Source organism: Drosophila pseudoobscura, chromosome X (genome assembly GCF_009870125.1).
Source record: "Drosophila pseudoobscura strain MV-25-SWS-2005 chromosome X, UCI_Dpse_MV25, whole genome shotgun sequence".
NCBI lineage: Eukaryota > Metazoa > Arthropoda > Insecta > Diptera > Drosophilidae > Drosophila > Drosophila pseudoobscura.
Window position 1 is genome coordinate 16494975 of NC_046683.1, and position 19725 is coordinate 16514699.

General features: G+C 46.8%; 5 protein-coding genes across 11 annotated transcripts in view; 2 read left to right on the forward strand and 3 right to left on the reverse strand.

Moving 5' to 3' along the window:
- Nucleotides 1–610: 610 nt before the first annotated feature.
- Cyp4g15 (Cytochrome P450 4g15) lies at nt 611–9281 on the forward strand. Its single transcript, XM_033384568.1, has 7 exons — nt 611–1111; nt 1181–1378; nt 1625–1807; nt 3668–4636; nt 4778–4932; nt 7800–8652; nt 8794–9281. Exons 1-7 carry the CDS (start codon nt 913–915, stop codon nt 8949–8951), a joined length of 2715 nt encoding a protein of 904 aa, XP_033240459.1. The 5' UTR covers nt 611–912; the 3' UTR covers nt 8952–9281.
- LOC117185001 (maternal protein exuperantia-2-like) lies at nt 5316–7779 on the reverse strand. 4 transcript variants are annotated; one of them, XM_033384370.1, is made up of 4 exons: nt 7543–7777; nt 7306–7458; nt 6107–7255; nt 5316–5871 (listed from the first exon to the last, which is right to left on the reverse strand). In XM_033384370.1, exons 1-3 carry the CDS (start codon nt 7681–7683, stop codon nt 6116–6118), a joined length of 1434 nt encoding a protein of 477 aa, XP_033240261.1. In that variant the 5' UTR covers nt 7684–7777; the 3' UTR covers nt 5316–5871; nt 6107–6115. The 4 variants fall into 4 exon arrangements, with proteins under 4 accessions (XP_033240261.1, XP_033240262.1, XP_033240260.1 ...); XM_033384371.1 differs by having other exon boundaries at nt 6095–7255; XM_033384369.1 differs by having other exon boundaries at nt 6091–7255.
- A 256-nt stretch (nt 9282–9537) lies between the features above and the next one.
- Nucleotides 9538–11808, reverse strand: LOC6901249 (maternal protein exuperantia-2). Of its 3 annotated transcripts, none has more exons than XM_002133914.3 (4): nt 11560–11808; nt 11323–11475; nt 10124–11272; nt 9538–9885 (listed from the first exon to the last, which is right to left on the reverse strand). In XM_002133914.3, the coding sequence occupies exons 1-3, from the start codon at nt 11698–11700 to the stop codon at nt 10133–10135; spliced, it is 1434 nt and encodes a 477-aa protein (XP_002133950.2). In that variant the 5' UTR covers nt 11701–11808; the 3' UTR covers nt 9538–9885; nt 10124–10132. The 3 variants fall into 3 exon arrangements, with proteins under 3 accessions (XP_002133950.2, XP_015041520.2, XP_015041521.2); XM_015186034.2 differs by having other exon boundaries at nt 10112–11272; XM_015186035.2 differs by having other exon boundaries at nt 10108–11272; nt 11560–11807.
- Nucleotides 11809–12372: 564 nt separating this feature from the next.
- LOC6901248 (uncharacterized) lies at nt 12373–13375 on the forward strand. Its single transcript, XM_002133913.3, has 2 exons — nt 12373–12581; nt 12641–13375. Exons 1-2 carry the CDS (start codon nt 12534–12536, stop codon nt 13247–13249), a joined length of 657 nt encoding a protein of 218 aa, XP_002133949.3. The 5' UTR covers nt 12373–12533; the 3' UTR covers nt 13250–13375.
- Nucleotides 13376–15433: 2058 nt separating this feature from the next.
- Drak (Death-associated protein kinase related) overlaps nt 15434–19725 on the reverse strand; it is a 61883-nt gene continuing 57591 nt past the window's right edge. For both annotated transcript variants that reach the window (XM_001354589.4, XM_033384368.1), the window contains exons 3-6: nt 19175–19387; nt 18939–19114; nt 18564–18882; nt 15434–18488 (exon numbers count right to left, since the gene is read on the reverse strand). In XM_001354589.4, the coding sequence (XP_001354625.3) occupies nt 17204–18488; nt 18564–18882; nt 18939–19114; nt 19175–19387 (1993 nt within the window). In that variant the 3' untranslated portion in view covers nt 15434–17203. The remainder of the gene's footprint in view (nt 18489–18563; nt 18883–18938; nt 19115–19174; nt 19388–19725) is intronic.

The window sequence follows — 19725 nt, forward strand, 5'->3', positions numbered from 1 at the left end:
TAAACTTTTTTGATTGATTCCAGATTAATTTAAGCAGATGGATTACCGATTCCTGTTACAGCTACATATATTTTATCCGAAAACATACAAAAGTTCTCTGTCAAAACCATGATGAATATAAAAATAGCTCCATCTGGTATAGAAAGGAACAGATTCAATGATCAATTCTAACCTTAGCTTTGTCCATTCTTTCGGCACAAGAACCAAGCTTCTTATGAAGCTTTGGCCAAACTGTTGACAAGGGAAAGCTCTCAAAGCTGCCTCTTTCAAGTTGAACTTTCAGTTGAAGCAAAGCAAAGCCCACGCCGCAAGAAAGTTCCCGTTAAATTTGAAACTTTGAACAGCGCGGAATAGGGCGGTCGAGCTCGTAGCGATTATGCACATCATATGATCCAATCCGAGCCAAACCGAACCGAACCGATTCCGATTCGGATCCCTCCTCGTCGTCGTTTTTGTTGTGTGTGCTGTGTGTTTGATTTTTGCTGGACTGTCATTGTTGGCTATAAAAGTCGTTCGCACTGTCGGGGGTCGCTAGTCCCCCAGCGAGGAGGGTCCCAGAAGTGTGCGACGTCGGTTCATCATTTGTGATTTATACATTTTTGCTACCCCTACTGTCATGTCATTGTGTGGGTTGATTTTTGTATAATTTTTGTCTTACATTTTTTTTTTTTGTGGAGGGGCAGTCTCCGCCATTTGGGGGCGCATTGGTCAGTTGTACGCTGGACGAGCAGCGACAAACATCCGGTTACCGGTAATCCAATATCCGATCTGACATAGAGTGCCCCGCCATCAATCTAATCGCGCATGGAAATCTTCTAAGGCTTCCAGACTCCGGCTCGTGGTGTTTTGTTTTGTTTGGTTTTTGTTTTTTTGCACTAGTGAGATAAACTGATCTGAATCCTGGCCAAAACTATGGAAGTGCTAAAGAAAGACGCCGCCATGGGCTCCCCGAGCAGCGTCTTCTATTTCCTGCTGCTGCCCACCCTGGTCCTGTGGTACATATACTGGCGTCTGTCCCGGGCCCATCTCTACAGGCTGGCCGGACGACTGCCGGGCCCGCGTGGCCTGCCCATCGTGGGACACCTGTTCGACGTGATTGGACCCGCTTCATGTAGGTGTTGATCGATCGGATAACGTGATTAAGTGGGATTTTGCACCGTTTGATTGCCTTTGATTGCAGCTGTTTTCAAAACAGTGATCCGGAAGAGCGCCCCCTTTGAACATATTGCCAAAATGTGGATCGGTCCCAAGCTGGTAGTCTTCATCTACGACCCCCGCGACGTGGAGCTACTGCTCAGCAGTCATGTGTACATTGACAAGGCCTCCGAGTACAAGTTCTTCAAGCCCTGGCTTGGAGATGGTCTGCTGATCAGCACAGGTGAGGTGGAACTTGGGATGGAATGGGGGTGGTGCCACTTGTGGGGCTTAAGCTAATCATAAATTAATTAAACGATTTGTAAGCCTGTCAGTTGGCAGAACAGTGCCTCAGTAAATTGCGTCTATCAATAAAATCAACGCCACTGGGGGGCTGCTGTATATCCATCTCTTTCCCAACATTGTGACACTCTTCCAACTCCCAACACTTTTCCAACACTCTCTCTAAATACAACTGCATATTTGACAGGTCAAAAATGGCGCTCGCATCGCAAACTAATCGCACCCACATTCCATTTGAATGTCTTGAAGAGTTTCATCGAGCTGTTCAACGAGAACTCTCGCAATGTGGTGCGGAAGCTGCGTGCGGAGGATGGACGCACATTTGATTGTCATGATTACATGAGTGAGGCGACTGTGGAGATTCTATTGGGTAAGTTAAATACACACCACTGACCAGCACTGACATGTGATTACACAAAAGTACAGTCAACTCACACGCATTCGCACTCGCACACTCGATTCGGTTTCAGACACAACCAATTCCGCTTCAAACACATTTAATTCCCAGCCTCATTCTACAATGTATGCGTATGCGTGTGTCCATATCACATTCACATATAGGTATATACAATATATACATGGTACTATATGCCACAATTGAGCGCAGACCCATTTCCCTATATATTGTACTCCTACAGCTCGCACAAATCCAAATCAAAAATGTCTTTTTGTTGTCCATTTACCGCTTTTGTCATTCCGTACAATGGACACAAAAGATATATATGTATATATATATTTGACTAGACAGGTGTATACATATGATCCCTCCCCTAATCCAACTCAAACCGTAACCAAATTATACCAATTCCCTGGACCAAACTGCTGAAACTCCTGGGTCCCAGGACCTTCCCAAACTATCGTATTTCTCCCCCAATTCATTCCCTGCAGACGGACTTTTATTGTATCTAAATCGAGCACTTTTTCGGTGTACGAATAGTGGGGAACACATTAATGAGTATGATCTTCGTATTAGCCTATTGCAAGATTCAATTTTGGATTTCACTTAAATTTTCTCAAAGCATTTATATGGGGAGTGGACTGGGTCTGATACATCCTTGGCCGACCATACGATAGAGCCAATCAGATGCCTGCAGTCCCTAGCAGCATTCCATCCATTTATCTATCTATAGGAAAATCATTAAAGTATCGCCAGGCAATAGACTTAACGCCAGACACGTTTCGTGGTTGGGAAAAAAGTGAAACTGCCACCCAGAGTGGGACAGTTGGCCTGCTGCCCGCTACTGTATGCAGATACACGGCCAAATGTTAATGACATTGTCGCTTTGTTAGCTGAAAACTGCAACCGATTTCGGATTGATTTCTAGGCCATTGCATAATCCAGTGGCAGTCGCAGACGCAGACGCAGCACTACCTTCGCCCCATCAATTGAAATGCAGCCAAAACCCTAGCCGAGATTTGAGAGAGAGGGCTCCTCCTCCACTGAGCTGGGACGGGCCGAGCAATTAAAGGCACGTCGCATTGCCATTAAGCGGCTTAATCAGGAAAATTTGAATGCAACTGCGGCCCGTCTGCGATATGCCTGTTGAGGCTGAGGCTGAGGCTGAGGCGAGGTTGATGTTCCTGTTGCCGCTGCTGCTGATGGGGGTCTGACGCAAACGGGCAATTAGCAATTAAGACTTGAACAACAGCAGAACAAATAATTTGAATGAAAAACTGGGAAAATTTGTGCGCTATGAAGAAAAATGGGGAAGGAAAAGCCAAAGCCAAATGTCATTGCATAATCAGTACTTCCCTTGGCGAAATTAGTTCGAAATTAGTTTTACCTATCAGTACAATAAACAATGTACTTGTAGTGCAGTGGATCAAAAGGCATTTCCGTTTATAGTAAATATATGGACCCAAGGCTCTTCCTCCGACATATGTTAAATAGTGGATCGACAGTATCAATGATAATGTGGGAGTGTTCGAATAGAATCAAATTCCATGCGGAATTCTACTCTACACTCGGATGGAGCATGTGCCTGCGCCCCCAGTTATAGATCTATTTATGCATTGTATTTACAATTAGAAAGCCGGGACAGAAGTGGGGGCTCAGCCAGCCGCCTGTTGTGTGATTGTTAAGTTCAATTGGCGCTTGGGTCAGTCGAGTGCATTCCACTTCCCCCGTACATGGACAGGGATTGAAACTGCGCGGCTTTGTGGGAGACGCTCAATGATACCCTGATTCAGATTGTGATTCTAATTCCGATTCCGTTTGGGCCCGTTCCAGAGACAGCCATGGGCGTGTCGAAGAAGACACAGGACAAGTCCGGATTCGAGTACGCGATGGCGGTGATGCGGATGTGCGATATACTCCATGCCCGGCACCGGAGCATCTTTCTGCGCAACGAGTTCGTCTTCACCCTGACGCGCTACTACAAGGAACAGGGGCGTCTGCTCAGTATTATACATGGCCTTACCACCAAGGTCATTCGCAGCAAGAAGGCGGCCTTCGAGCAGGGCACTCGAGGATCTCTGGCCCAGTGCGAGCTCAAGGCGGCCGCCCTAGAGAGAGAGCGCGGACAGGAACAGAAGCAGGAACAGGCGGAGATGGGCTCAGCAGGCGGGGGGAAGGCTGCTGGCGAGGGCACACCTGTCGCTGGGCTCTCCTACGGCCAGTCCGCGGGCCTCAAGGACGACCTAGACGTGGAGGACAACGACATTGGGGAGAAGAAGCGACTGGCCTTCCTCGACCTGATGCTGGAGAGCGCCCAGAACGGAGCCCTCATCACGGACACGGAGATCAAGGAGCAGGTGGATACGATTATGTTCGAGGGCCATGACACCACCGCAGCCGGCTCGTCCTTCTTCCTCTCACTGATGGGCATACACCAGGAAATCCAGGACCGCGTGATTGCCGAGCTGGACGGCATCTTCGGGGACTCCCAGCGCCCGGCCACGTTCCAGGACACGCTAGAAATGAAATACCTGGAGCGCTGCCTGATGGAAACGCTGCGCATGTACCCCCCAGTGCCGCTGATCGCCCGCGAGTTGCAGGAGGATCTGAAGTTGAACTCTGGCGACTACGTTATACCGCGCGGAGCCACGGTGACGGTGGCCACTGTTCTGTTGCATCGCAATCCCAAGGTCTACACCAATCCCAATGTCTTCGATCCGGACAACTTTCTGTCCGAGCGTCAGGCCAACCGACATTACTATGCCTTTGTCCCCTTCTCCGCGGGACCACGCAGCTGTGTGGGTAAGTACTGCTGATATGCTGGGACGCTGCTCAAAAATCAAAAATCGATCGATAATTATCGATAGACATCCCAGCCTTTGTATGGACTTTCCTGCCACAGCCCGAACTAATCTTCTCTCTTATTTCGATTTCCCCATTAAGGGCGCAAGTATGCCATGCTCAAGCTCAAAATTCTACTCTCGACTATATTGCGGAACTATCGCGTCTACTCGGACCTCAGTGAGTCGGACTTCAAGCTCCAGGCGGATATCATACTGAAGCGTGAGGAGGGCTTTCGTGTGCGTCTCCAGGCCAGATGAGCAGCACAAACAATTTTCCAAAAAAAACCCAAAAAAGGGCAACTTTTCCATACATATATCTCTACTTTTTCGCAAGTGATAGTCACCGGTTAATACAGTAATAATAATACAATTTGTTCAACACTCGATTTATTGAAAAAGTTTAGAATAATGTTTGCTTGTTTTTTTTTTTAATTTTTGTTTGGTCGCATTTGAAGAAACCACTATCATCTCCATTTAAATGTATTTGTTTTTGTGTATTTTAATACGTAATTATGCATAACGACTCTTTGTGCAATGATTTTGACAATAAATCCTCGGTGTAATTATAATATCGATTAGTCGATCGCTTATCGATTGCGTTGCACGTGATAAATATATTTATTTTTTTTTATAATTAATCATTTATTCATACATAACTTTCAAACAATGAAGCACACCTTGTGATATTTTGACATGTTACAGGTGGTATATGTATGTATTCGTGTGTGTTTACAGAAGTGTGTTGTTTTTTGTAGGTGTACTTGAGCATTAAGGTGGAATTTGACACATTGGGCCAGGGTTGCTTGGGGATTAGTTAGTGTGTTTAGTGTGTCGGCCTGCCCAATGCCAATCTGAAATCGATGCGTTTGTTGGGATCATATTTTTCCAATCGCCCTTTGAGTGTACAGTTGTGTATCGTATGTTTTGGAAAACTATGCCTAAACGCATCGATTTGTCCACCCTCTTGGCAATTAAATCTTCATGTTAAGTGCTCCAGTGTGTTGATATTTCTCGCCAGCCAGCATCAGCACTTGCAACAGCACCAACATTGGTTTCTTGGTCTTGATGTGCATGTGTTTTGATTAGATTTAAAATTTTGACATTGTTTCTAGTCTGTGCTTGGGTTTGCCCTATGTTCCATTCTTCATCCTTGTTTTCTATTCAATTGGGTGTCAGTGTCTGTTTCTGTGTTGGCTGCAATTTTGAAATTTTTTTAAGGATCCATATAGCAGAATATTGAAAGAAAAGCAAGCATTGGCATATTATACTGAAAGATCCTGCATAATACAAGCATAGGCAATGAAACAAACCAACAATCTACGATATGCCCGAGAAGGTAATCCCGGCTTGGGATGGCAAAGCAGTACCAGCGAAAAGTTAAGCAAAAAAAAAAAAGAAGTGAAACTTATTTACTTGCATTGTAGCTTGCATTGGAGCTTTAGATGTCAGCAAACGCTGACGGCGGCTTTATGGACATAGACTTCGGGGTCGAGGTCTTCATTTCCGCCTTTGGTGAGCCTTTCTCAGTGTTCTGGGGTCCCAGAATGTTGTTCCGAATGTTGTTGCGTTTGCGACGAGGACGTCCGCCCGGCTTGGTGGCGGAGTCCGGCACGGAGTTGTCGCCACCAGCGCCGATGGCTCCATTTTTCGACGATGCTGCACCTTTGGCCCGATTGCGACGACGAGTGCCATTGCCAGAGCGCTTGCATCTCGGCTTGATGGTCGTTTTGCTGGGGTCGTAGTAGCTGTCCAGAAGGTCCAGCAGCTCGGCCGTTTCCTCGGTCTTCAGCGAATCAATCGCTGTCAAAACCAGCTCCAAACCCGGCTTGCGCTTATCAGACCAAATGGCCTTTAAAGACTTCAGGGTAAAGCCATGTTCGGCCAGCGCAATGCGGTACTTTACGGCACGGACACGATAGTTGAGAGTGGTGCGGAAATAGTTCAAGAAGACTGGACGGAATGAGTTTTGGCGGCCCAGGCTATGGTTCTGGTCCTTCAGCTCGAGGACCGTCGAGCTAAGAAGTTGGGAGAATGGTCTCACGGCATTCAACAACTTAACCTCTGCCTCCGAGGTCTCGGACGATTCGGGTGACTCGAACGACTCGGGGGACTCAGTTGACTCGGATTCAATCAACTGAAGGGCCATTTCGTAGACCATCTTGGCCCGCACATTGGCGCTCCCCTCAAAGGCGCCCTGCTTCTGATTCTTGGGGCCGCTGTTATCGGTGATGCTGGAGTTTCCTTCGGGATTCTCGTGTTCATCCTCCTTGGTGGAATTCCCATCCTTCGACTTGGCCAAGAGCATCGAAAGCTTGCGTAGGCCACAGTTCTTGATACCATGTTTGCCAAGGAAGGTCTTGGCCATAGGGCAAGTGTTGGCAAAAGCCTTCACCGACCGATTGAATCTATCAATCAGGGAGTACTTCTTGAGCGCCTCCAAAATCATGTAGGGTATGAATTTGCGATCATCGTGGTAGAGCATAACGATGCCTTCTTTGTTGGGCTGCTTGGCGAGCAGCGTCTCAAGCCAGTTGAGAAAGTCCATGAGGGCAGCGACCTCCGACTTGGACTTGATAATCTGTGAAAAATAAGTTCGAATTAGCGCATATCGGGAGTGTGGGTATGTACCTTGTAGGTCTGCATCGACTTTAGCATGCGATAGAAACCGATCGAAATCACACGAATTTGATGACGCTGACGAGCGGCTTGATTCAGATTCATATACGGCATGATGTACTGCTGGAAGTTGCCCTTTGACGTGTAGCCAGCCAACTGGACAATCTGGAAAAAGGGCAGACGCGAGGCGGAGAGACGCGGAGAAAAATTGGGTTATGTCCGAAGCAACGACCAACAATCAATGAATACCTCATCAATCAGACGACGTCCAGTGGTATCTATCTCAACGGCAACCAGGATGTAGTTGCCTGCCGGCAGCTCCTCCTTCACGACCTCGCACTGACCGGAGGCGGTAGCGGAAACACTATCTTCAGAAATGGCGGAAACCATTTTCGCGTTCTACGAACTTTTTTCCCTGTTCTCACAAATTGTTTTTTTCCGACGAGCTCTCACAAAAAAGAAACAATCCCTACGACAAACTAAAACGTAATGAATTTTTGTCTAAGTTTTTCCGGTACTTCGAAAACGGCAGGAGTTTGACAGAAGTCAAGGCCTACTTTATGAGTTTCTTGGTCTTAAGTACAATGGGGCGAAAACCTTTCGGCCTTCACTTCGAGCAGGGCACTCGAGGATCTCTGGCCCAGTGCGAGCTCAAGGCGGCCGCCCTAGAGAGAGAGCGCGGACAGGAACAGAAGCAGGAACAGGCGGAGATGGGCTCAGCAGGCGGGGGGAAGGCTGCTGGCGAGGGCACACCTGTCGCTGGGCTCTCCTACGGCCAGTCCGCGGGCCTCAAGGACGACCTAGACGTGGAGGACAACGACATTGGGGAGAAGAAGCGACTGGCCTTCCTCGACCTGATGCTGGAGAGCGCCCAGAACGGAGCCCTCATCACGGACACGGAGATCAAGGAGCAGGTGGATACGATTATGTTCGAGGGCCATGACACCACCGCAGCCGGCTCGTCCTTCTTCCTCTCACTGATGGGCATACACCAGGAAATCCAGGACCGCGTGATTGCCGAGCTGGACGGCATCTTCGGGGACTCCCAGCGCCCGGCCACGTTCCAGGACACGCTAGAAATGAAATACCTGGAGCGCTGCCTGATGGAAACGCTGCGCATGTACCCCCCAGTGCCGCTGATCGCCCGCGAGTTGCAGGAGGATCTGAAGTTGAACTCTGGCGACTACGTTATACCGCGCGGAGCCACGGTGACGGTGGCCACTGTTCTGTTGCATCGCAATCCCAAGGTCTACACCAATCCCAATGTCTTCGATCCGGACAACTTTCTGTCCGAGCGTCAGGCCAACCGACATTACTATGCCTTTGTCCCCTTCTCCGCGGGACCACGCAGCTGTGTGGGTAAGTACTGCTGATATGCTGGGACGCTGCTCAAAAATCAAAAATCGATCGATAATTATCGATAGACATCCCAGCCTTTGTATGGACTTTCCTGCCACAGCCCGAACTAATCTTCTCTCTTATTTCGATTTCCCCATTAAGGGCGCAAGTATGCCATGCTCAAGCTCAAAATTCTACTCTCGACTATATTGCGGAACTATCGCGTCTACTCGGACCTCAGTGAGTCGGACTTCAAGCTCCAGGCGGATATCATACTGAAGCGTGAGGAGGGCTTTCGTGTGCGTCTCCAGGCCAGATGAGCAGCACAAACAATTTTCCAAAAAAAACCCAAAAAAGGGCAACTTTTCCATACATATATCTCTACTTTTTCGCAAGTGATAGTCACCGGTTAATACAGTAATAATAATACAATTTGTTCAACACTCGATTTATTGAAAAAGTTTAGAATAATGTTTGCTTGTTTTTTTTTTATTTTTGTTTGGTCGCATTTGAAGAAACCACTATCATCTCCATTTAAATGTATTTGTTTTTGTGTATTTTAATACGTAATTATGCATAACGACTCTTTGTGCAATGATTTTGACAATAAATCCTCGGTGCAATTATAATATCGATTAGTCGATCGCTTATCGATTGCGTTGCACGTGATAAATATATTTATTTTTTTTTATAATTAATCATTTATTCATACATAACTTTCAAACAATGAAGCACACCTTGAGATATTTTGACATGTTACAGGTGGTATATGTATGTATTCGTGTGTTTACAGAAGAGTGTGTTGTTTTTTGTAGGTGTACTTGAGCATTAAGGTGGAATTTGACACATTGGGCCAGGGTTGCTTGGGGATTAGTTAGTGTGTTTAGTGTGTCGGCCTGCCCAATGCCAATCTGAAATCGATGCGTTTGTTGGGATCATATTTTTCCAATCGCCCTTTGAGTGTACAGTTGTGTATCGTATGTTTTGGAAAACTATGCCTAAACGCATCGATTTGTCCACCCTCTTGGCAATTAAATCTTCATGTTAAGTGCTCCAGTGTGTTGATATTTCTCGCCAGCCAGCATCAGCACTTGCAACAGCACCAACATTGGTTTCTTGGTCTTGATGTGCATGTGTTTTGATTAGATTTAAAATTTTGACATTGTTTCTAGTCTGTGCTTGGGTTTGCCCTATGTTCCATTCTTCATCCTTGTTTTCTATTCAATTGGGTGTCAGTGTCTGTTTCTGTGTTGGCTGCAATTTTGAAATTTTTTTAAGGATCCATATAGCAGAATATTGAAAGAAAAGCAAGCATTGGCATATTATACTGAAAGATCCTGCATAATACAAGCATAGGCAATGAAACAAACCAACAATCTACGATATGCCCGAGAAGGTAATCCCGGCTTGGGATGGCAAAGCAGTACCAGCGAAAAGTTAAGCAAAAAAAAAAAAGAAGAAGTGAAACTTATTTACTTGCATTGTAGCTTGCATTGGAGCTTTAGATGTCAGCAAACTCTGACGGCGGCTTTATGGACATAGACTTCGGGGTCGAGGTCTTCATTTCCGCCTTTGGTGAGCCTTTCTCAGTGTTCTGGGGTCCCAGAATGTTGTTCCGAATGTTGTTGCGTTTGCGACGAGGACGTCCGCCCGGCTTGGTGGCGGAGTCCGGCACGGAGTTGTCGCCACCAGCACCGATGGCTCCATTTTTCGACGATGCTGCACCTTTGGCCCGATTGCGACGACGAGTGCCATTGCCAGAGCGCTTGCATCTCGGCTTGATGGTCGTTTTGCTGGGGTCGTAGTAGCTGTCCAGAAGGTCCAGCAGCTCGGCCGTTTCCTCGGTCTTCAGCGAATCAATCGCTGTCAAAACCAGCTCCAAGCCCGGCTTGCGCTTATCAGACCAAATGGCCTTTAAAGACTTCAGGGTAAAGCCATGTTCGGCCAGCGCAATGCGGTACTTTACGGCACGGACACGATAGTTGAGAGTGGTGCGGAAATAGTTCAAGAAGACTGGACGGAATGAGTTTTGGCGGCCCAGGCTATGGTTCTGGTCTTTCAGCTCGAGGATCGTCGAGCTGAGAAGTTGGGAGAATGGTCTCACGGCATTCAACAACTTAACCTCTGCCTCCGAGGACTCGGACGATTCGGGTGACTCGAACGACTCGGGGGACTCAGTTGACTCGGATTCAATCAACTGAAGGGCCATTTCGTAGACCATCTTGGCCCGCACATTGGCGCTCCCCTCAAAGGCGCCCTGCTTCTGATTCTTGTGGCCGCTGTTATCGGTGATGCTGGAGTTTCCTTCGGGATTCTCGTGTTCATCCTCCTTGGTGGAATTCCCATCCTTCGACTTGGCCAAGAGCATCGAAAGCTTGCGTAGGCCACAGTTCTTGATACCATGTTTGCCAAGGAAGGTCTTGGCCATAGGGCAAGTGTTGGCAAAAGCCTTCACCGACCGATTGAATCTATCAATCAGGGAGTACTTCTTGAGTGCCTCCAAAATCATGTAGGGTATGAATTTGCGATCATCGTGGTAGAGCATAACGATGCCTTCTTTGTTGGGCTGCTTGGCGAGCAGCGTCTCAAGCCAGTTGAGAAAGTCCATGAGGGCAGCGACCTCCGACTTGGACTTGATAATCTGCGAAAAATAAGTTCGAATTAGCGCATATCGGGAGTGTGGGTATGTACCTTGTAGGTCTGCATCGACTTTAGCATGCGATAGAATCCGATCGAAATCACACGAATTTGATGACGCTGACGAGCGGCTTGATTCAGATTCATATACGGCATGATATACTGCTGGAAGTTGCCCTTTGACGTGTAGCCAGCCAACTGGACAATCTGGAAAAAGGGCAGACGCGAGGCGGAGAGACGCGGAGAAAAATTGGGTTATGTCCGAAGCAACGACCAACAATCAATGAATACCTCATCAATCAGACGACGTCCAGTGGTATCTATCTCAACGGCAACCAGGATGTAGTTGCCTGCCGGCAGCTCCTCCTTCACGACCTCGCACTGACCGGAGGCGGTAGCGGAAGCACTATCTTCAGAAATGGCGGAAACCATTTTCGCGTTCTACGAACTTTTTTCCCTGTTCTCACAAATTGTTTTTTTCCGACGAGCTCTCACAAAAAAGAAACAATCCGTACGACAAACTAAAACGTAATGAATTTTTGTCTAAGTTTTTCCGGTACTTCGAAAACGGCAGGAGTTTGACAGAAGTCAAGGCCTACTTTATGAGTTTCTTGGTCTTAAGTACAATGGGGCGAAAACCTTTCGGCCTTTAGAGTTGCGTGCACAGTGGGATAATTATGCAAAACGCTGGCAGTAGGGTTGCAATAAAAAGAAAGCCGGTGTCTCTCAGCTGAAGAACATAATGCAAAGATAAGGAGGCCCGCTTCCAGCATAAACAGTTAAAAAGCATCCAGCGCTGATGGTTTAATAGCAGACAGCTTTCATAGTTACAGAGAATCCAGCTTTCATGACAAGGAAGACAGCTTTAAGAGTTAGTAAGCTTTAAAAGCTCCATAGCAGACAGCTTTGATAGCTACATAGAATCCAGATTTGATACTAGTAGGTATATAGCATCCAGCGTTGATGGTTACTTAACAGACAGCTCTGGAAGCTACTTTGAAGACAGCTTAAAGAGTTTCGTAGTAGCCAGCTCAAATAGTATCAAAGCAGTAAGCTTTTAAACTTTCATAGTACCCTGTGATTACCGGGTATACAACATATATCTGCATGCTTTTGACTTACTTGTCTGTAACCGTATTTAAAATAAATCATTATTACGATTATTGTTGTACGATTGCTCAGCGTATTTAAACCGAATAAAATTTTCCGTGCTAGGCAGGAATACCAATTAAGTAGCTTTTAGATGCTTGGACTGCTTTCGATACATGATGAAGTTGCAAATAAATTGCCTGTTAGCCGCTCTCCTCGCCGTAGTAAGTGCCTCAACCTCACCTCCTGATATCGTCTCGATTCATTTTCGGTATATTGACAGTCGAGCGGAAATGCAAAAACTTTTACACCAACAGAGGAGTTCCAGAAGGCCCCCGACCTTGGTGGGATGCAGGAGTCAAACGAAACTGAAAGTACCCAAGGTCAGACAGTCCCAATGGCCACGGCCATGGGTGAGGTGGTCCACTCCAGCAACTCTAGTAACTCCAGCAACTCTAGCAACTCTAGTAACTTTAGCAACTCTAGCAACTCTAGTAACTCCAGCAACTCTAGCAATTCCAGCAACTCTAGCAACTCCAGCAACTCCAAGCTGGGATCAAGCAAAAGTGCACAAGGTCAGCACCAGCGTCAGCGTCAGCCAGCAACAACTGTTTTGAAGCACATCGTTCGTAAGAAGAGAGATATTTTTCTGCAAGATACCCCCTACGACTTTAATACAATACATCAGTCCTGCGATTTTGATGAGCGCGGGAGACACCGCATTGTCATGTTCTTCCCGAATCATTGCATTTGGACCTGGAACAACAAGTACGTTCACGAGGGTTTCTATTATCTCTTCAAGCTGTATCAGACGGAGGCCTTCTTCTTTGGACAGTACAACGAACGCTTGAAACAGTACGAAACCGTACCCCACGTCTGGACCAAGGACTAGAAGGATACGGAAGATGCATCAGTGAAATTATCTGTAACTAACTGGCCCGATGGGTCCGACGATAAGCCTAAACTATTAGGCTGACATATTTTGATTAAATTGTCATGGGCGTTGTTTCGGATTTCATCTATCGATTATATCGAAGCTGACCTTTTGCCATCCATGGCATACTTAGTGGCAGTGGGCTGGGAGATAGATCCATCAACCTAATGGATTCCTGCCAGAGAACAATACTGAGGGGAATCCTGGAGGCACACACATCGGTGCCGGATAACAACATCCCATCATTCGCGACAAAAGACAGCAGAACATTCAAGAGTTTTTCAAAATTTGCTCTAGCCCGTAGTCTCTAAAAACTAGCAGTTAAAGATCTCTGACACAAGGACTTGTCTATATAGACTCGGCTATTGATGCTTATCTAGAATATGTATAATTTATGGGGCCGGAAACGATTCTTTTGGGCTCTTACATATAAACGAATTTAATATACGCCACATTCGATGACGGACAATTCGGATCTCAGACATCTGCGCTCCGCAGCCTTCTTCCAGTTCAACTTTACCAGCCCCACCCAAACCCAGGAATAACATTCAGCAACATGTTGTACGCACCATTTTTAATATTATTTAATAAAAAACAGAACAGTTAAAGTACGATACCATTTGCCCAAGAATAGTATCAAGATATATCTGTAAGAGGAAAACAGAATCAATAATCTATTAATGAAGCAAACATATTTGACTCTTACCTGCACGACTATCAGGGAAAAGTATTGCGATCCTCAGGCCCCCAAATCCTCAATGCGTGGGTTGTATCAAACATTTCCTGTAAGAATAACACAAGTTAATAATCTACACCTGGTATTACAGCTATCTAGGCACTCACAGAGACAGGTGTTGAAATTTATGTTATCCGTGTATGTTAAGTGTGTAACAGAAGTTCTCATTATGCGTTGAAAAAGATCGTCTGAAAACGCCTGTAAATTAATGACGGGATATTTTTTTGTTATGATTTTATTGATTCTTCCTACCTGACATGTGATGCCATCCACATTCCCACATCCTCAAATCGGAGGATGTGGGACGGTACCATCACTAGGCGGTCGTATTTTGTAGAACCCCCCTACACTTGTTCACTATTGCTTCGACATTAACTTGAAAGTAACTAACGAAAATTTGAAAAAATTTAATATTTGGAATTTGGAATTTAGAATTTGGAAATATTTAGATGTGTTCCTGACGATCTCAGGGAGTAAACTGAATGATTTCACGTTAAAGTCCCCTAGCTGCTCGTGACAGCTGTTATTGTTTGATGGCTGGCCTACTGTTTGCCAGGGCTTTGTCACGAACTAAATTTTCGCTTGTTTTTATGTAGGGGGCTCGATTCTGAGTGGTACATAGCCATCTTTTGGCCGTAAGTTATTGGAAAAACTTACGGAACCATGGACCTACTTTATTACGACGCATCAGCCCTCAGATATAAATCAGCGAATCAATGGGTAGTGCGCCTTACAGGCCTGACGTGGAGCCCAAAGACCTACGTTTGTTACAGCCTACGGAGTAATGGAGATTACAAACAACAAATGGTTCGAAGAGGAAGACCTAGAGGACTGCATCGATTGTAATCTGGTGTATCCATATATTTCTTTGGGAAGCTGTGGGATATGATTCCGACTGAACAGAAATCGCATAGTAGGCCTTCCAAAATCACGATATATCTTCAAAAATATACGCCCATACTATTCGAATACCGGTTATAAATATTACGTGAAGTGAATTTACAGGAACGGAAGCAATCTTGAGCAATCATCTCCCTAATGGCAGATGTCCGGCTCTGTGAAAATGCTGAGAGCTGATGTGTAAGTCTCTTAAGAAGTTGTGTTTGAATGCAAAGGCAGAAAGAGTTGAATTTTTGTATGGTTTTTATTGAATATACTTTAAATTAGTTATCTATAAAATAATTACTATGTAATAGAATACATGTATAATAGAATTTGCATCTTTGTTTCGTGTTCTCCTCACCGCAGATGCAAAAAAATCATTTGAAATTACTAGAAATTAAAACACAATTTTCGCATCGTTTCATCCGCTTGGACTCGCTTAAATCTGTATGCATGTGTGGGGGCTGCTTTCGCGCCTGTTCGCCACTACTCACGTACATGTACAGTAAACACAAAAACAGGGGTTTAAGTTTAAAAAAAAAGAACGTATATATTTAATAGTAATAATTAAGAGAAGTACACACAATTATTAAGTATAAAAGAGGGTAGGGTATTCAGTGACGATAAATTAAGCATTTCTCTTTAACAATTAACTGACCATCCTTGTCCTCATCCTCATCCGTCGACCACACAAAACGTTTTGCCTAATAAATACAACTCGTATGAAGCTCTAAGATACTATTAAAAAAAAAAAATAGAAGAATTACATGTAAGGTACACAGCAAATTCTGATTCTGATTGCTGGGAAATATATACAAAAACCGACTCAACATAAGGAAAACAGTGGAAAGTGGAAATGGGTGTGGATGTGGGTATGGGTATGGGGGGGAAACGAAACGAGTGGGAAGCGGGGGCTAGAGATAGGAATAGGAATAGAGCTAGACCTAGATACATACATAATATAAGCATTAAATGTTCTCTCTCTCTCCGGATGGGCAGACATATTAACGTTATATATGGGGGCTTTCTATGCAATATGTATTATGTATTATATGTATGTATTTTAGCAACATTTATCAAACGACTTTAACGATTTGAACGAACGAACACACACAGACACACAATTAACAATTTTGCTTGGCTTTTAACATTCTCTAAAATTTCCTTTAATCGAACAACACGTCTATATGATTGATTGATTGCTTGATTGGCTGATACGTTAATACGTGTGATATTTGCAACAAATTTCGTTTCGTTTTGTTTTTGTTTTTGTTATAGCATTAAAAATGAATCTATCTTTTTGGTACATAGTATATTATGTTATATATAGGTTTATGTATTCTTCTTGTATGTATATATATATATATATATATAACGTATAATTGTATAATTTATGCTATGCCGGAACGCCCTAATTGACATTTGCGTTAATGTTCGTTGAAACAATGGATTTCCATTCCGTTCCGTGTTCCTTCTCGTTTCACCGGACACGCATCTATGTATATGTGTAACAAACATGAATGATATGTCTACCAAAATTCCGTTGAAATCGTTTTTCTTACTCCACTAAAACGTCTCCCCTTTCTCTCGTTCTCTCTATATTCTTTTCTTCACTTCCGTAGATCTCTTTCGTTTCTTAATTCATTCTTTTGTTTTGTTTTTGTTTTGCCAATGCGGCCGCAGAGCTGCCAACTCGATTTAGACTATATAAAACTCGTTTAGATTTAGCTACATCCATCATCCATCATCCTCCATCCTGGATTCCCATTTTCCACTTTCTCCTTCCTGTCTGTGTGTGTGTGTGTGTGTGTGTGTGCATGTAGATGGTGAGGGGGAGGGGGGTCGGGTATACTAGTACTAACTTAGAAGGGGGGCTGGGGAGGGGCTTTCCTTTCCTCTCCTTAGACGCTAAGGCAATAAACATTTACTAAGACGAACTCAAATCAAATCAATGCATCCTCCTGATGATCCATCTGTTCCTCTCTCCATCTCCATCTCCATTTCCATCTGCGGCTCCTGCTCCCTACCCATCGCCATCTTCCGCTGCAGCACCTGATCCCAAAACCATTGCCATTGCCATTGCCATCACCATTGGCTATCCAATGCGATCGCCCAGTGGGCTGGCGGTGGCACTCTTTCCTAGTAGACCAGCGGCTAGGAGAGCTGCTGCTTCGCTGCCCTGTGGGACTGGGTGACAACTGGGGGGATCCGGGCCGGGTCGGGCTCTGTTACATGCAGCAGAGAAGGCGATGAAAGAAACTTTTGGCATTGCGGCTCGCACGGCTGGCCCTTAGCTAACAGATGATACCCTGGTCCAGGCTCAGGTTGTTGGTGGCGGCCACGGCAGCGGCGTTCTTTGCGGCGATCACCACGTGGTGATGGTGATGGTGGTGGTGGTGCATGTGATGGTGGTGCAGATGGTGGGCAGTGGCAGTAGCTTTGGTGCTGCTGCTTGAGGCTACAGCGGTGCTGGCGACCGTGCTGGCTGGCCCGGACGCGGACGCCAGGCGATGGCTGTTCAGGAGCAGGGTGGCCGTGCTGCCCGAGCTGGGACTGCTACCGGGGCTGGGATTGTTGCTGTTGCTGCTGGAACTATTGCTGTTGGCGCTGCTGTTCTGTGGCTGCTTCTTATAGACGGCCATCAGCGGGTCGGAGGCGCGGCGAATGCTGTTCATTCGAGCTGCTGTCGCGGCAGCTGCCGAGTAGCTGATGTTGCTGCTGTTTCCTCCTGCACTGCGTCGCATATTGTTGCCGTTGCCGTTGCCGTTGCTGCTCCCGCTACTGCCGCCGCACCCGTTGACGGGACTGTGGCCGTTGTGGCTGCTGGTGCTGCTGTGTCCGGGGCAGACTAGCGTCTCCTCCAGCTGAAACTTCTTGACCAGAGCCTTCACCGAGGTGGCCGATCCATGCGACTCTCCCGTGGGTGTCTTGCGGATCACCTTCGGTGTGGTGGGCGCATCGGGAAAGAGTGTCAGGGTGGCCACCACTGTGGCGGACTCGTCGAGGCCGTTGCTGCCCAGCTGGATGGTGGCCTGCACCGGGGGCTTCTTCACAAATGTCGCCGTGTATGTGTTCTCCTTGTCCGAGTCGGAGGCTCGACGTGTGGGTGTCACGATCTGAGTGGGCTTGGCGGACAGGCAGACCGTGTTGCTCTGTCCGTGTCCATTGCTGGTCAGCGTGTGTATGGCTGTCGTTGTCTCTGTGCTGTTGCTGGTGCTGGTGCTGCTTATGGGGCTTCCCAGGAGCTTCCCGGTGGCAATGGGTATCTTTGAGATGCTGCTACTGCTCCCATTGCTGTGGGCCCGATGGTGGCCATTGTGCGTGGGTTTGTTGCTGCCACTGCTGGGCTTCTGTTGCTTTTGTTGTTCCTGTGACTGCTGATGCTGATGCTGTTCCTGCTCCTCTGCCTTCTCCTCGGCCACTGGCTCCTCCACTTCCTCATCCTCAAGGTCGTCTTCCTCCTCCTCCTCCTCTTCCTCTTCGGCATCGCTCTGAGCCTGCAGATACATTTGTCTATCCATCGAGCTCTCATCCTTCAGCCAGACATGTTCCAGGCACCCGGCGGCACTCATGCGATCGCTGAAGAAACAAAAACAAACAATAAAACATTGAAACTTCCCCCAGAGGCTACTCCAAGCCACGTTTTGCACTCACTTTGGCTTAATTCGCAATGCGCGGCGTATGAAATCGATGGCCACTGGCGAGACGCCGCCGAATAGGTTGTCCGGAAAGGTGAGCGCACACTGCGAGATATTGAGGAAGGTCTCCTGCTTGGTGTCCCCGCCAAAGGGCGAGAAGCCGGAGAGCAAGACATAGGTGAGAACGCCCACGGACCAGATGTCCGTCAGCAGGGAGAGCGGCTCGTACTGGAGCACCTCGGGGGCCACGTAGTCGGGTGTGCCGGCCATCTCGCGGACATTGATGCCCTCGCACACAACGCGCGAGATCCCAAAGTCACAGAGCTTGAGGCCATCTACGGGGTAGAGCAAAACGGTTAGGACTGGTACTCCGACTGGGACTGGTACTTACCTTCTATACGCTCGCCGGCGAGCAAAATGTTCTGTGGCTTGAGGTCCAGGTGGGCAATGGATCGGTCGTGGAGAAACTTGAGAGCCTTCAGCACCTCTCGCATGCAGTGGCGGGCCTGGGCCTCTGTCAGGCACTCCTCGTTGTCCAGTATGGTCTGCAGCTCGCCACCAGTGGCCCTGCAACAAGAGAAGGATGCGTTCAAATGGGGGAAGGGACCACAAGGGGGGTTCACTTACAGTTCCAGCAGCAGGGCTGTGTCCGAACGGGTCTCGTGCACCGCATTCAGATTGACAATGTTGTCCTCGCCCTCGCAGAGTATTAGGACGGCGATCTCGTGTTTGATCTCCTTGTCGCTGCTCTGTGCGCGTCGGCGTCGCTTCAGGAACTTTGCCGCGAAATGGGAGCCCGTGTTCTTGTGAATGGCACGGCGAACGGCGGCGAATTTGCCCCTGCAAAAAAAAAAACAGAAAGAAAGAAACCAAACAAAGATTAGCATGTGGTTTCCATTCTTGAGTACAGCCCACACATGGCGTGAACCACAGATAATTTTCATTCATTCATTCACTCGTTCATTCACAAGTTGGAAGAGCTCTGGATCCCCGCCAGAAATCAAATAAAATGACTCAACGCCAAACGCCTTTTGACAAAGTACGTGCCGTAATGAAGCAATTGCACTTCCGGCAACAACTAAAGCACACACACACATACACACACAGGCAGGCAGGCAGGCGGGCAACGAACAACCAACATTGGTGACAACTCTGGCATACCAAATAGTTGACCAGCT